Source organism: Danio rerio, chromosome 23 (assembly GCF_049306965.1).
Source record: "Danio rerio strain Tuebingen ecotype United States chromosome 23, GRCz12tu, whole genome shotgun sequence".
Taxonomy (NCBI): Eukaryota; Metazoa; Chordata; class Actinopteri; order Cypriniformes; family Danionidae; genus Danio; species Danio rerio.
Genome location: NC_133198.1, coordinates 29,516,018 through 29,530,948, shown reverse-complemented (window position 1 = coordinate 29,530,948; position 14,931 = coordinate 29,516,018). Strand labels below are relative to the sequence as shown.

The following is a 14,931-nucleotide window of genomic DNA, read 5'->3' as shown; positions in this document are numbered from 1 at the left end:
TCCTTCATCCAACCCCAGACATTCTCAATAATGTTCATATATGGCAATTGGGCTGGCCAATCCTGGAGCACCTTGATCTACTTTGCTTTCAGGAACTTTGATGTGGAGGCTGAAGTATGAGAAGGAGAGCTATCCTGCTAAAGAATTTTCCCTCTTCTGTGGTTTGTAATATAATGGACAGCACAAATGTCTTGATACCTCAGGCTGTTGATGTTGTCATCCACTCTGCAGATCTCTCGCATGCCCCCATACTGAATGTAACCCCAAAACATGTTTTTTCCTTCACCAAACTTGACTGATTTATGAGAGAATCTTGGGTCCATGCTGGTTCTAATAGCTCTTCTGCAGTATTTGTGATGATTGGGATGCAGTTCAACAGATGATTCATTAGAAAAATCTTATCTTTTGCCACTTTTTCAAATGATCAACTAAAAGTCAAGTTCATTTTTGTTGCTCTTACAAATGGGATCAAGGACAAAACTTTTGTCAGGTAGTGTACATGTGCACTTTATTTTAAGATTTATAATTTATTTAACTATTCTTTTAAGTATCTGAAAATTTTACACACTTAGTCCAATGTGAGGCCAGATCAAAACCGAAAGAAGTGATTTCAAAACAAAAGTGGTCAATGGTGTATTGTAAGGATGCATTGAAAATTTCAGCCACGACAGCAACTTTTGGTTTGACCAAAACAGTGGCCTAATTATAATTTTTCAGATGGAACATTTTGTACTTTTCAGCATGTGTGCACTCTAGGTCTCGGTTAAAAACAAAGATTTAGAAGACAGACATAATCATATTAATTTATCTATCAATACTTCTAATAAATCAACTGCTGGAAAGTTCAACAAGATCAACAAGCATCTTTGAGATTTTAATAAAGGAAAAAAAAACTTCAGAGAAAAAGCTGCATGAAACAAACAGAGGTTAGAAAATATTTTATTGATTTTGAATGGGTAACACCGCTTAAACAAATTGGAGGTGAGAGCATACTTGGCATCCTTCCTCATCATTTAATCATGTGTTTGGCTGCATGTACAGTGCCATGCTTTCCTGTCAACTGTGTCTTTGGCTTTGCTGCATGCAAACCTGTTGTTTTCTTCCAGCTTGATCAATAGGACTGACTGAACACATTTTCATCTGCAAGTGATAATATCTGTGAGCTGCATTTATTTAGACCGAATGTTCTTATTTAGAACTTCTGTTAATTACAGTTTTTATTGTTATTATTATTATTATCATTATTATTTATTTTTTTATTTAAATTTTTTTATTTAGAAGAAGTTTAAAACTCGTAATTGGCAATAATACACATAAATGCCTTCACAGTGATTTAATATTTCAAAATATTTTATCAAATAGTTTATTTTATTTTCAAAGTAATGTGTTTTTATTCTTTATTAAAGAACCCAGCTGGACAACTGTTTTTCACATATTATAAATGTTTCTTGAGCAGCAAATAGTTATTTAAATGATATTTGTAGAATTCTCTGACACCGAAGATGATACGGCTGAAATTTTATAAAGTTACATTTTTAATAGTTTTTTTTAAACACATATTATTATAGAAGACAGTTATTTTTAACTGTAAAACATCATTTGTAATAAAAATCATACATTTAAATCATTTAAAGGAACCTTTGATAAGAATAAGAGACTTTCAAATAAATTAGCAAATGCTAATGAACTTTATATTTTGAACTTGCAACATTTTGGATTCATTTTGGGAAAAAAAATAAACAGGGAGGCTAGTAATTCAGGGGGGCTAATAATTCTGACTTCAGCTGTATATATGTGTGTGTAAAAATTGTTTATAAAAATAAATAATGTACTCCTAGAAATTGTTTATAATGGTTTATAAATTGTATTTATTTATAGTTAAAATAAATTAATTTATAACAAATTATTTATTTAAAAATATTATTTATAATTAAAATGATTTATAATTAAAAGTATTAATCTATTTTGGCATTTAAGCTGAATTGACATTCTAATACTGGCTGTGTGACTGAACAAGGCCTTTAAGTCTCTTTCATCCACTTGTCTTATTCTCACTAGTACCCTGCTGATGAAGCACGCAAACTTGATGATGAAATCTGGGAAATCATCACTAACTTCTCCAATGGCCAGTCTTCCTTCCCTTTCTCTTCATCCTCTCAATCTTCCCATTCTTCTTCATTTGAAGCCCAGAATTCACTGTCTCTATCAAGTGTGCGTGATCCTTCTTTCCATTCTGGTTTAACCTCCCCTTTAAAAGCCTCTGAGTCGCATTCAAGCGACCCGGCCCATTCCTCTCATCCTGACTCCACTCAGGTACTGTATGCTCTCACTGGTGGGTGTTAATGACTCATTTAAAATTTGGCCATTTGTGCTTAGAAAGTTGATGTTTTTTGTGAGATCACATTGCCTTATATTAGGGCTCTGCAACCTCTGGCACATGAGCAGTAAAAAGAAAGGGGATTTGTTTAAAGGTGCCATATACTGCATTCATTCAATAAGTTAAATTGTTCTCTGATATCTACATAGTATGCATATGGCGCTTGGGTAAGTTCCAAAAATTTCCAGAAACAGCATTATATGATCATTTATTCGATAAAATATCCCTGGAAATCAGAAGGTCCATAATTGACCATATTTGGATTAGTTAGCTATTTTAACAAATAAAGTAGATACCTAGTTAAGTCTTTTGAACTTAATGAGTGGAGGTTTCTATGTTAAGCTGCTTTGACACAATCTACATCATAAAAGCACTAGTGATGGGAAGTTCGAATCATTTTATTGACTCGGATCTTTGAGTCTCGTTCAGCTAGATGAACGAATCTTTTTTCGAGTCATTTCGTTCATTTGGTTCAATTTGCCAAATTATTATTAATATGTTACGAATTGCTTTCAAACACATCTACAACTAGCTCAAAAGGTTAATCACATGACAAATAAGTCATAAATAGAATACTATAAGAAGGACAAAATAATAATTCAGTGTTTACCTGCTCTTTTGTCTATGAACGGATCAATGCTTTTTCCGGCTCTAAACGCATATGATTGGCTTCTGCCTTTCCACGATGATTGACTCAAAAGACTTGAAATAAATGATACCACCTCCACAAATGCGCGCACGCGCTGATGAACGAGTCACTCCCTGGGAGGACTCGTAGTTCCCGGTTCATATTAAAGATTCGTTCAAAATGAACAAATCGTTCAAGAACGACCCATCACTAAAAAGCACTAGAGAAATAAAAATAAAGATGAGGTTTATTTGACCTACATGTAGAGATTGTGCTCTCTAACATAAACCCATCAGAGTAACATTAACCCACAGTATTTTGCTCATGAGATCTGTTGTGGATAAAGGCTAAATTATAATTCAATTTAACAAAAGAGGGTGATAGAGGTTTATTGTGTTGTATTTTTGAGCTGTAATGTCAAAGAAAACACAGCGAGGAATTAATATCAACCCCTGCATCAACAGTTGACATGATTTGCCACAAGTCTAAAAGTTTGTTGAAATAGCAGTCTAAATGTTTGTTGAAGTAAACACATCAAATTTCACAATAAACACGATAAATGAACAAAACCTACAATTTAACATACTTCATGCCTTTTTTTAGTGGAGCTGAATAAATGCATTATCTGTAAATCCTACTTTTTTAAGTCCAGTTGAGAGTTTGAACATTACTCGTGATCTGGGTATTCCTTTTTTCAAAGTAAATTTTCACTTGCGTAGTAAGTGAAATATAAACTTAAAAATAGCTAAGGGAAGAAAATTATCATTAGTGTCTCACTATTATGTGGCTTATCAAATGCAGCTTGAGGAGTGCATATTAATGATTCCAGAGCTGCATATAAGTCTGTGTTTTATGATGACACGCTGCTCATCAAGTCTGGATGAATGACATGTACATGCAAATGCTAAGGGTGTGAGTCACGCAACAGTCTGCTTTGTGTTCTGATTGGCCTCAAATCCACTATGGGTTTACACTTGTGAAATTTACATCAAAAATAGGCTCACTATATGCCCATTTTCATATACTGATCTCTTATTATTCGACTGTGCCTAGGTATACCCGTATTTTATTTATATGACACCTTTAAATAAAGTACCCCAGCCTTGCATACTGCTTGTTTTGAAGCAATCATATTATTAAGTTGTTACCTTATAAATGTAAACTATTGAATTAGCATAGTCCCAGCAAACTATTTGCTTGGTTGCTGTGCGTAAGAGCCACTGAATGCCAAGAAAATTTGCTGATAATGATGTTTGTTAATATTTTGATCAAATAAATGGAGCTTGTTCTATTTCAAGTCAAGGTTACTGTTCAAGTCAATGTTATTTTTCAAGTTAAAGGAATTCATTTTTTCTAAGAATGAAAATTTGCTGATAATTTACTTGTGTTCATTTTTATCAGAACTTTTGAAAAATTGTTATAAATATAGCACCAGGGGACAGGGCTGGCATAGAGACTGACCTGAAAAAGTGATTGTTTATGATCCCTTTATGATGAAGGATGAAGATCCCTGGTTTTAAATGATTGCTCACTCAGCAAACAATAATTGTCACCTTAATGTCAATCAAAACATGTATATGCATGTAATCAAATTCAAATTATTTTGTCCATATCAATATTTGTAAGGTATGTGATAATGTACACCATCAACATAAATTTATTGTTGAGATAAATTAATATGGTTTACAAAAGTAAGCCATACAGGCTTGGGATTACACAAAGATATGTATATATATATATATATATATATATATATATATATATATATATATATATATATATATATATATATATATATATATTTTTTTTTTTTTTTTTTTTAGCTTTTGTTCAACCTTTATCTCTTTCCATGAAAAATTTTTTGTTTCTTTGTTTTGCTGTTTGATTCATGGTTTGGATGTTGATCTTATCAGCAGGTGGAACAGGAAAAAAACATCATTGGTGTCGTTAGAGGTCCAAGACCTGTCCCATCGAACAAGGTAGTCACTTGTCACAAGGAAATATAGGACAAGTTGAAAATGTTCAGTACATTCTGCTGTCCAAATGTTTGGGCCTAGGAAGATATGAAGTTTAATGATTGGTTGGTTAGTTGGTTGAATGATAGGTTGGATGAAGGTTGGATTAGTTAGTTGGTTGAAGGTTTGTTGGTTGAATGATTGGATGGTTGGTTGGTTGGCTGGTTAAGTATTTGTTTGGTTGAATGATTGGTTTGTTGATTGCTGGTTGATTTGGGCGGTTGGTTAAATGTTTGGTTGGCTTGTCGAATGATTGGTTGGTTTGGTTCAAGATTTACTTGGTTGGTGGATTAAAAGGTTAGTTGGTTAGTTTATTAATTGATTGATTGGTTGATTGAATACAATTAATTTTTATCAACAAGAATTGATTGATTTTTGGATTGTTGATAAAAAAATTTTATAACGTTTTCATTTTTGAACATCTTCTCTACAAATTTTATTTTCTCATAAGTATATCTTTAGGATATAAAATATAGAATGCATATTTCTGTATAAAACAACAGTAAATCAAAATCCTCTCAGTATTGCCATAGAGTGTAAGAAGTTGTTGTGGTTAACCAGTGAAAGCAGGAATAGATTCTTTCCTCTCTGCTTTGCTTATCTGCTGCTTTTCTCTGTCTTTTCTTCATCCATGCTTTTCTGTATATCCTTCTTCTTGCTCCAGTATGTTTTGGTCTACAATGGGTTCAGTTTGCACCCAGATGACGTGCTCTTCTGGCAGCTGCCGGAGCCCTTCAAAGGGGAGAAGGTAAACACATGGATGGGCTGAACTCCTGACTTAGACAGTACTGAAACAATACCTAACATGTCAGAACATTGCTTAATCTAAACCAACCTAAAGTACATGGTTTATCTAATCACGTCATGTCTAGAGCAGTTATTAATGTGCTGCTGACAGGAAAAATGCGCTGCTTTGAATATTGAAGGTAGAGGTTAACTGTATGTCTAACATGGTGATTTGCTAACCTTTTAGTTTTAATTAAAATGTAAATAATAAGAAAAGAAATAATGATAGAAAACACTGTGAAAAGTGTTTAAATTGGTATATTTCTTTTTTTTATCAACCATAAAAAAGGCAATTATTAAAATCAGTTGACAGTTATATTTTTAAAAAGTCTTTTCTTATGGGGAAAACCACAAAATGAAAGTGAAAACAAATAGTTAAAAATCAAAAATTACCTTTTAATTGCATTTATATTTTTGGTCAACCAAGTAAAACTCCTAAATTAAATTGTTATAGTAATTTTTTATTATTATTATTATTTTTTTAAGCATTTTTGATCAACTAAACAGTTACTTTTGACATTTAATTTAATTTAATTTTTTATAATTCACATAAGTTAAAGTAAAAAAGAAAGTTTTTTTCTATTTTTTACATTAAATGGAAGCCGCAGAAAAACCAACACAATTATTGAAATTGGTCATTACAAAATACTTTATTTAATTTTTATTATAAAGAAATTATTAAACATTCTATTTAGTTAACGTTTTTATTTTATTTATTATACTTATTTTATTTAATCCTGTAATGAATGCAAAAAAAAAAATAGCTTGTGTCAGTTTAGGCAGATTTAGGATCCAGTTATTTGGTAAACAAAGCAAGTCTCTCATATAATATATATACCATATAACTACTAAAAGACAGTAATTATTACTTTACAAACTGTATTGTAAATAAATCATACAGTATGAACATATTCATGTTTGTCAGTAATATTACTGAAATTTATATAAAAAGTAAATAAATATATAAATTTACACACATTCAGACACAACAAATAAATAGACTTGATGGGTTGAAAATCTGCAGATTTCTCCACGCTCAGATTCCGTGTGGGCCTAATTTTGAGTATTAATACTCAAAAAAAAAAAAAAAAACATATTTGCCACTGTATATTATACCAGTGCTTTTTGTAACAAAAAATAGGATAATGAGAGTTTTCAAATGGTCTGTTTTTGCTTTTTATGTAGGTTGGAGCATATGGAGGTAAGCTTAAGTACACCATCTCCTACGTTCCTGGACCTCGTGGTTCTCCAATAGAGGATGCTGATGTTCAGATTATTGTGAGTACCACATTTTTATCTGTAACAATCTGCAGTGTGTCTTGACATGAATGAGACTCTTAACCACTATCTGTTAAATAATATTTCCACAGGGTAATGACATCACACTGGTGGCACGGCAAATATGGCAAAGAGGTCACGGTGCACGGGAGTCACAGGACTTTGAGATTGTCTTCAGAGAGGTGCGAACTCATTCATAATGTGCATCAAAATGTCATTGCTACCAAAGTAGAATTTGAGGTTTGGTGTAACATTTGACATAATGTTAACACTATAGGAGCACTGGCAGCGTCCTGATGGCATGCCAGCGACCAGGGAACACCTGATGATGGTGCTGGCGGACCTTGATGATATCTTGATTCGAGCCTCATATCACACAGAGATGCGTTCGTCCAGTATTTCTGGTGTCCACATGGATGTGGCTGTGCCTGAGTACACCAGCCTGGCTCAGGCTTTGGAGGTGGAGCAGTGCCAGTGTCCTCCTGGGTACAGCGGGCTGTCCTGTCAGGTAGGAACTTGGGATGTGCAGGATTGGGTCAATATTTGAACTGCAATAATTAGCAAAATGATAACGCTGTTGAACTTGCTAAATGGAACCCATTATAGATAGTGAGTGTGCAAACTAAAACTTGCAGTTATAATAATATACGTAAGGTGGCGCTGTGGAGCGAGCAGTGGAAATCGTATTTGGCTGACTAAATTGAAGTCTAAAGATACTTTGAGCAAAAATAACAATCATGTAGTGTGCAAACTATGCCGATTTAAAATGGAGTTACTACAACAGCACCACCACAATGCGGATTCGTGTATATATACAATACAAACACTAAAACATTATTACTAATCTATGGTATGAAAAAAGTGTTCATGACTTCAGTTTGGCGCAGATGTTTGTTAGTATACTTTAACGAGCCGAGAACACATTCATCTGATCTCATAGAGGAAGACTTCAGGTTTTCATGGATTTAAAGGGGTGTTCCACTATGCTATCATATTTGAAACTTTAGTTAATGCGTAATGTAGCTGTGCGAACATAAACAACATCTCTGAATGTAATATGCTCAAAGTTCAATGTAAAGAGAGACATTGGCTTTTACAGAGTTAGCTTAGCAAAGATTGCAGGATAGAAAGGGGCTTCTGTTTATGCGCATTCACCACACGCGCACACCCTGCACAGCGAAGGGGCATGGCCAGAGGCACTGTTATGTTATAGCAGAGAAAGCTAAAATGCTGTCCAAACGCTGCTATTTCCACAGAGCTTGTTCTGTTTCTGTATTTTGGTTTTCAAAGGACACAACACAAAGAGAGAAGAGCTTACAGTTTAATTTTAATTATGTTCCAAAGAATTAGAAAAAATATATAGCTAGCATTTGACGAAGGATAGCTTTCAGAGTCTCTCTGTTTGGTGCTGGATTCAACTGATGAAGCTGTGGATTGTGATCCACAACCTGTAAGTATTTTTCAGCTGTGTGCTGTTAATTTCTCTGTCGGATTCAGGCAGCTAACGCTGCTGATGGCTGCTCTGACTGGACTGTTTACACAGCGCTTGTGCATGTAGGAGCGTGACATGGAGCCAATCTGTGAATCACAGCACATTATGTTAGCTGACCAATCAGAGCCTCTTGAGGGCGGGCCTTTAAGAAAATAGGAAATATGACAATCGTTTTCATGTTAGCAGAGTAGTTGTATATAATCAAAGATATTGGGAAAATAACATGATTTTTTTACAAAAGGAGCAAGAGCACACGCTTCTTTGCTTATAAACGCAACCAAGCCTTATAAATACACTGTGGACCACCCCTTTAAGGAAGTCTTAACTGGACATTCATTTACAAAATAACATAGAAGTGAGAATAGTGTTCAACCCCTTAGCTGTCACCCCACATTTTGAGTTCACTTTAGAAAATTGTAGGTGATATAAAGTATGCTTATTATAAATAACCTCAGGTTTAGACAAAAAAGGATTTAAACATGTTCTGAAAATGTTCCACCTCTTTTACGGTAACAGCTAAGGGGTTCAAAGAAGCGTCATCACTGACTGCATTCACATTTAGTTGCCTAATTAATTTATAATGAGATTTTGCCATTAAAATTACTTCATGTAAACAACTGAACTAGATATTTTGGTTCAACATAGACCGATATGGCTAGGAACTTTACTCTCATTCCGGTGTAATAAACAAGAAACTAAGTAATAAATAGCAAGATAGAAAATAGCAACTTCAGATTTTTCGGTCATAGTACATGATTTAACTACAGACGATTTAAATAGGAAAATTAACAAAACTATTTGGTCAGTTTTGAGTGAGATGCTAATGGTCTAATCTGATTCAATCATCTATGCTAAGCTAAGCTAAACTAAGCTAAAAGTGCTCCTGCCTGACCCAAAGATTGGCTGAATGGATTCAAAAATGGTCAAACTCAACTGTAACTGTGCTCTAGGGGAGTTGTAAGATTAGCAGCCTTGGGGCAGCCTACTTTACATAAAGATTTTTAGTTTTCTAAAAAAGGAATAATTTCATATATAATGCATACACTTGTTGTGAATATATTTGATATAACATACTTTATATTTCAATATAAATTGTAAAAAATACAAAAATAGCATCTCTTTTATTGAACCTAATATTGAAAATATTGATTGGTTTTAGCTTCAATAATAAAATATTACATTTTTTATATAGAAAATATAATATAGAAAAATATTTTAGAAAACTGCCCATCCGTTTTAGGATGCAGTGGTGTTGGTGAAAGTGTTACTCTGTGCAGACGTCTGTATTTTTGCTCTTGATGTTGTTTAGGACTGTGCTTCTGGATACACTCGCACAGGAGGAGGCCTGTACCTGGGTCACTGTGAGCCGTGTGAATGTAACGGCCATTCAGACACCTGTCACCCAGAGACTGGCATCTGCACGGTATGAAGCTTTTCCAGCATGCTGTGCTTTTCTACAAGTGCATCAAAGAGTTCTGGGACAAAAAGTGTGCTGCTCTACTTTTATAGTTAACTTGAATAGTGCCAAATGTATTTCTTTATATTATGATTTAATAAAAGAAATAATAATGTGTCACTCATAAACTATAATCATTATTTTTGAGTGATTTATAATCTAAAGTAAATAGTTCTAAAATGATCTAAAGTTAAATGTAAATGAAAGAAATAAGTTGTCTTTATTTAAACGTTTAAAAGAAACAATGTAGTTAATAAAATGTTATATTTTTATCATATATTGTTTACAAATTAATTGTAATAGAAACTGCATCATAAAAAGCTTTGATTTTATTTGCTCTCTAAATACTTGAATAAAAGTGCATCATTATCTTTAGTCAACTTGAATAGTTGAATGATTTTTGTATAAAACATAATAGAATAAAATAATAATGTAATAAGTTATTTTTAAATTAAAATAAAATACTAGCATAACAAAGTAATTTTATAATATTACAATTAAAGTATGTCAATACATTATTTAACAAAATAATTTTATTGGGTTTAATCTAAAAGTATCATTTAAAATGTGTTGAGCAAATTGTAAAAAAATTAAAAGACTAATTTTAATATTAAAAAATACACTCTAGTTGCATCACAAATAAATATATGTTGTTTTTACTCGCCCATAAAAAAAATCTATAAATGTTTTAACAAAATCAGTTCGTCAAGGAAGAATTTAAATCAATTCATTAATAATATATCGCGCTTTCAAAGACAGTATTATACCTGTACATTTGTAATATACTGTATAATACAATAAGAAATAGTTCTTACTATGTAAAAATAAAATATCATTTGCCTGAATGTTTTGAATAGCTATTTTTAATTTTAACTAGATTTAATTTTACCCTAAGTGATCTTAGAAAATATTATATATTATAGTTTTTCGTAATATGGTCTAATAAAAAGAAATTATGTGAATTATTAGAGTAAATAATATGTAAAATAATGTCTTCTACAGAAGACATTCTAATTCTAATATTTTCTAATTTGTATATTGTTATTATTATTAATATTATTAAGATTATTATTATTATTATTGCTATTATTATGATTATTATTATTATTATTAAATGACCCTTATAAAAGTAGTCCATACTATGATGTCTTCTTGACCATCAGAACTGTCAACACAACACCAAGGGTGAGCTGTGTGAACAGTGTGTCGATGGCTTCTTTGGAGACCCGACCGCTGGGACCCCAGAGGACTGTCAACCATGTGCCTGTCCCGGCACTGACCCCGAAAACCAGTTAGTCTCACCCGAGTCTGCAACAGTGTTTACCGTTTGCTTTCAGCAAGATTTTTAATAGTCTTGTCTTTTGTAGGTTTTCTCGTACCTGTGAAAGTCTGGGGAATGGAGGATACCAGTGCACCGCCTGTCAGCCTGGATACCTTGGCCAGTACTGTGAGCGGTGTGTACCATTACGACTCCATTCAAACACTCTTGCCTTTGATTTTATTAGTGACAGCACCATTATTTGATGTGATTTTGCTTTCTTCACAGCTGTGCACCTGGTTATGTCGGAAATCCACAAGCAAGAGTCCCCTGTCGCAGTGGTACTGTATCTGTTCATTTATATCACTTTTATTCAGATCCTCGAGGATTTCGCAATTCCACCATAGCTGAATTTAATGCAAAATCAAATAAAATGTCTCAATTTTAGGGAGCTTGCAAAATAAATTTTCAATTGCCAGAGATTTCCCGCATATTTTAGGCAGTCAGCACACTGTCCATATTCCTGCCACACCACATAGCGCCATCTGCATAGTTTTACATTCAAAAACATGATAGTATTCGCAAAAAGAATTTGCTTGTAAGCCTCGAGCTCTCAATAGGCTTGATCTCAAAGCTTGTTAAATCTTAGTTAATAAAGGGTAATACGTTCTATCAATCACTAACTTTTTTTCTCTCACACACACATATGCACGCACACACACATGCACAAAAGAAGTGTGCAACATCCTTATCAATGTATTCAATTAGCCATCAATAAACGCTGACAAAAATTGGTTTCTCTTTTAAACATGAGATCGCAGATTTACACACACACACACACACACACACACACACACACACACACACACACACACACACACATATATATATATATATATATATATATATATATATATATATATATATATATATCATTTTTATTCATCTTATTGTGCAGAAATTTAAATATACGTTTGAAAGCATATTAGCAAATATCAGTTAATTTTCATATAAGGCGAGACACTGCAGGTGAATACATTAGTTTTGAAGTGAATCAAAAAAGTTTTTAAAAATTGTTCCAAACCAAGAATAGGTGTGCATGTTGGATAGTTTTATGCCAACTTTGATCAAAGAGTAAAAAACTGAGTAATAATAGTTACTTATATATATATACTTATCAGTTTTCTTATATGTTATCTTTAAGTGCACAAATGAGGCATTTCATTTAATATGTGGTAATTTGCATATATTTCCAGTACAAGTCAGGATCAAAATGTGATTTTTTTTTTTTTTTCACATATTAGAAGCATAGTCTTTTACAGCATGGATTCTGAGAACCACCCCAGATATGACTGCAAACATTCATAAACATTTAATTGTAACAGCCATTTTTTTTTTAATTAATATGCTGTTTATAATCAAGCATATTATCTGTGCATATATCCCTAAGTACAAACCTTCAGTAACCAGATATTAAAAAGACAAGTGGAAATTTATGGCTCAAGAAGAAATAACATAAAATATACAGCCTTTAAAAAATATGTAATATAAATGAAATCTACAGACACAAATTGATAAATGCTACAACAGAAATGCTTAATTGGGGATTTTGAATGTTTCCTTGAGATTATATGAAAAAACACTCAATTCAGATGTATATTTTGCCTGCAGTGTCAGAAAATACAATCATTCTATTTTGTTCGTAATATATCAACACAGAAATAAAAAAGACATTGTCATTGATTTCATGAGGTGTCTACAAAAACATGTAAATTGTGATTTAGCGTTTCTATCGGACAGGCTGTGATAAAGTGTGTTTGTATGTTGTCAGATGCTGCTTTTCTGGTGGTGAAGGTTTATCCAGAAAGGGTTCAGGTGGCACAGGGTCTGCCCGTCACTCTTAGGTGCCAGGTGTCTGGAAGTCCTCCACATTATTTCCAGTGGTCTCGTGAAGATGGACGGCCCATCTCCAGCTCAGCAGAGAGACGCAGACAAGGTGCTGGCCAGATTAATAAAGCATGAAACATGTTACGATATATCAATGCAGGCTCTCTGTACTCGGTAATTAAATATAGAAAATAAGCCAACCATATTTCATCGAAATGTATAATCTAAAATGTAAAATATAAATATTTAAACAGGATTAACCAATAACAATCCAATCGTATAAACTTGTATAAACCAATAACAAGTCACTCGTATAAATGAAATAAAGGTTTTTAATAATAATTTAATTAAATGGCATCCTATGTAAACAGTATAATGCATATGTTAAAGTATATTATAATTACTATTACATATTTATAAAATAATATTTATAATAATTTACACAATTATATTTTATTATGTAAAAAATATTATTTTTAATTTTAAAAAGTATTACATATATAAATGTAGTAAATGATACAATTTTATATGGTCATATGTCTATTTATGTACAATGAATTTTCTGAATGCTATTATGAAAAATGTCTATTTCAATGTTATAAAGAGCTGATAAATATAAGAAATTAAATAAAATAAGATCACATGAATCAAGAAAAATGTAAAGTAGAAATATGCAAAAAGTGTGAGAATATTGTCCAGGATCTGTACAAATCAATTCATAATCTGTGCACAATATAAATTAATATATAGTGATTTAAATAATTGTATATAATAAATAATAAACAATAACAAAATTATTCACTAATAAAAATTATAATTGAAATTAAATTGTGCATAAAATGTATATATCTAAAATGTACTGAAAGTAATTTCTTTAAAAATAAATTGATTTATTCATTCATTTATTTTTTGATTATTTAATAATTAATTTTTCTATTTAATCAATTTAATGTAATCTTGCTGAACAAAAGGATTTATTTCTGTTCAGAACATAGTACACTGATCCTTTCCTTTTATTTAGTAGTGGCATGACAATACCAGTCCATGACCTTATAATCATAAAAAATCTTTTGACTTCAGGAGAGGAGCTGCATTTCCCTGGAATTCAGTCTAATGATGCTGGAGTTTACATCTGCACCTGTCGAGACCAGCGCAGCTCCAACAGAAGCAAAGCCGAGATTGTTGTTGCAAGTAAGCTATTTTCCACTATTACCATAAACACACACACACTCTATGCCCGATATTCTACTCTTTAACTCTGTCTTCTTTCCTGATTGTTATACCACTTTCCCCTCACCAGCTCTACCATCCAAGCCCATCGAAGTCTTCATTGAAGAGCCCAAAGCTCAGAGTGTGAGAGTTGGATCTACAGTGAGCTTCATCTGCACAGCCAAGAGCAAGGTATCAGTGTCATCCAGGTCTTCAAGATTATTGTAATAAAGGAAAACTACAATTAAAAATTAAACTATTGGTCAAGAAAACATAAAATAATAAATAAAATATAAACTAACATTTAAAAAATCACAATAAATGTCAATGTCAATTTTATTTATAGAACATAACCAATGTGCTGCACGGTACAAATCACAACAGAGAAAAAAATATAAAATTATAGCTAAAACAGACAGTTTTCATTGATAAAATGCCAAATCAAAGAGGTAAGTTTTCAACCTAGATTTAAAACCAGACAGGGATGAAACAGATCTAATACAGAGGCAGAGCATTCTACAACCTAAATGAATCAAAATCAAATT

At 32.3% G+C, this 14,931-nt stretch overlaps 1 protein-coding gene across 50 annotated transcripts in view; it reads left to right on the top strand.

Annotated features, from left to right (window-relative positions):
• hspg2 (heparan sulfate proteoglycan 2) overlaps nucleotides 1–14,931 on the top strand; it is a 186,116-nt gene that overhangs the window by 113,490 nt on the left and 57,695 nt on the right. For 30 of the 50 annotated variants that reach the window (XM_073939038.1, XM_073939037.1, XM_009296943.4 and 27 more), the window contains 13 exons: nucleotides 2,059–2,313; nucleotides 4,919–4,984; nucleotides 5,685–5,768; nucleotides 6,992–7,084; nucleotides 7,177–7,266; nucleotides 7,362–7,592; nucleotides 9,886–9,999; nucleotides 11,196–11,323; nucleotides 11,400–11,486; nucleotides 11,579–11,631; nucleotides 13,122–13,286; nucleotides 14,258–14,368; nucleotides 14,478–14,578. In XM_073939038.1, the coding sequence (XP_073795139.1) occupies nucleotides 2,059–2,313; nucleotides 4,919–4,984; nucleotides 5,685–5,768; nucleotides 6,992–7,084; nucleotides 7,177–7,266; nucleotides 7,362–7,592; nucleotides 9,886–9,999; nucleotides 11,196–11,323; nucleotides 11,400–11,486; nucleotides 11,579–11,631; nucleotides 13,122–13,286; nucleotides 14,258–14,368; nucleotides 14,478–14,578 (1,578 nt within the window). The remainder of the gene's footprint in view (nucleotides 1–2,058; nucleotides 2,314–4,918; nucleotides 4,985–5,684; nucleotides 5,769–6,991; nucleotides 7,085–7,176; nucleotides 7,267–7,361; nucleotides 7,593–9,885; nucleotides 10,000–11,195; nucleotides 11,324–11,399; nucleotides 11,487–11,578; nucleotides 11,632–13,121; nucleotides 13,287–14,257; nucleotides 14,369–14,477; nucleotides 14,579–14,931) is intronic. The other 20 variants (XM_073939068.1, XM_073939066.1, XM_073939064.1 and 17 more) reach the window with 2 other exon arrangements.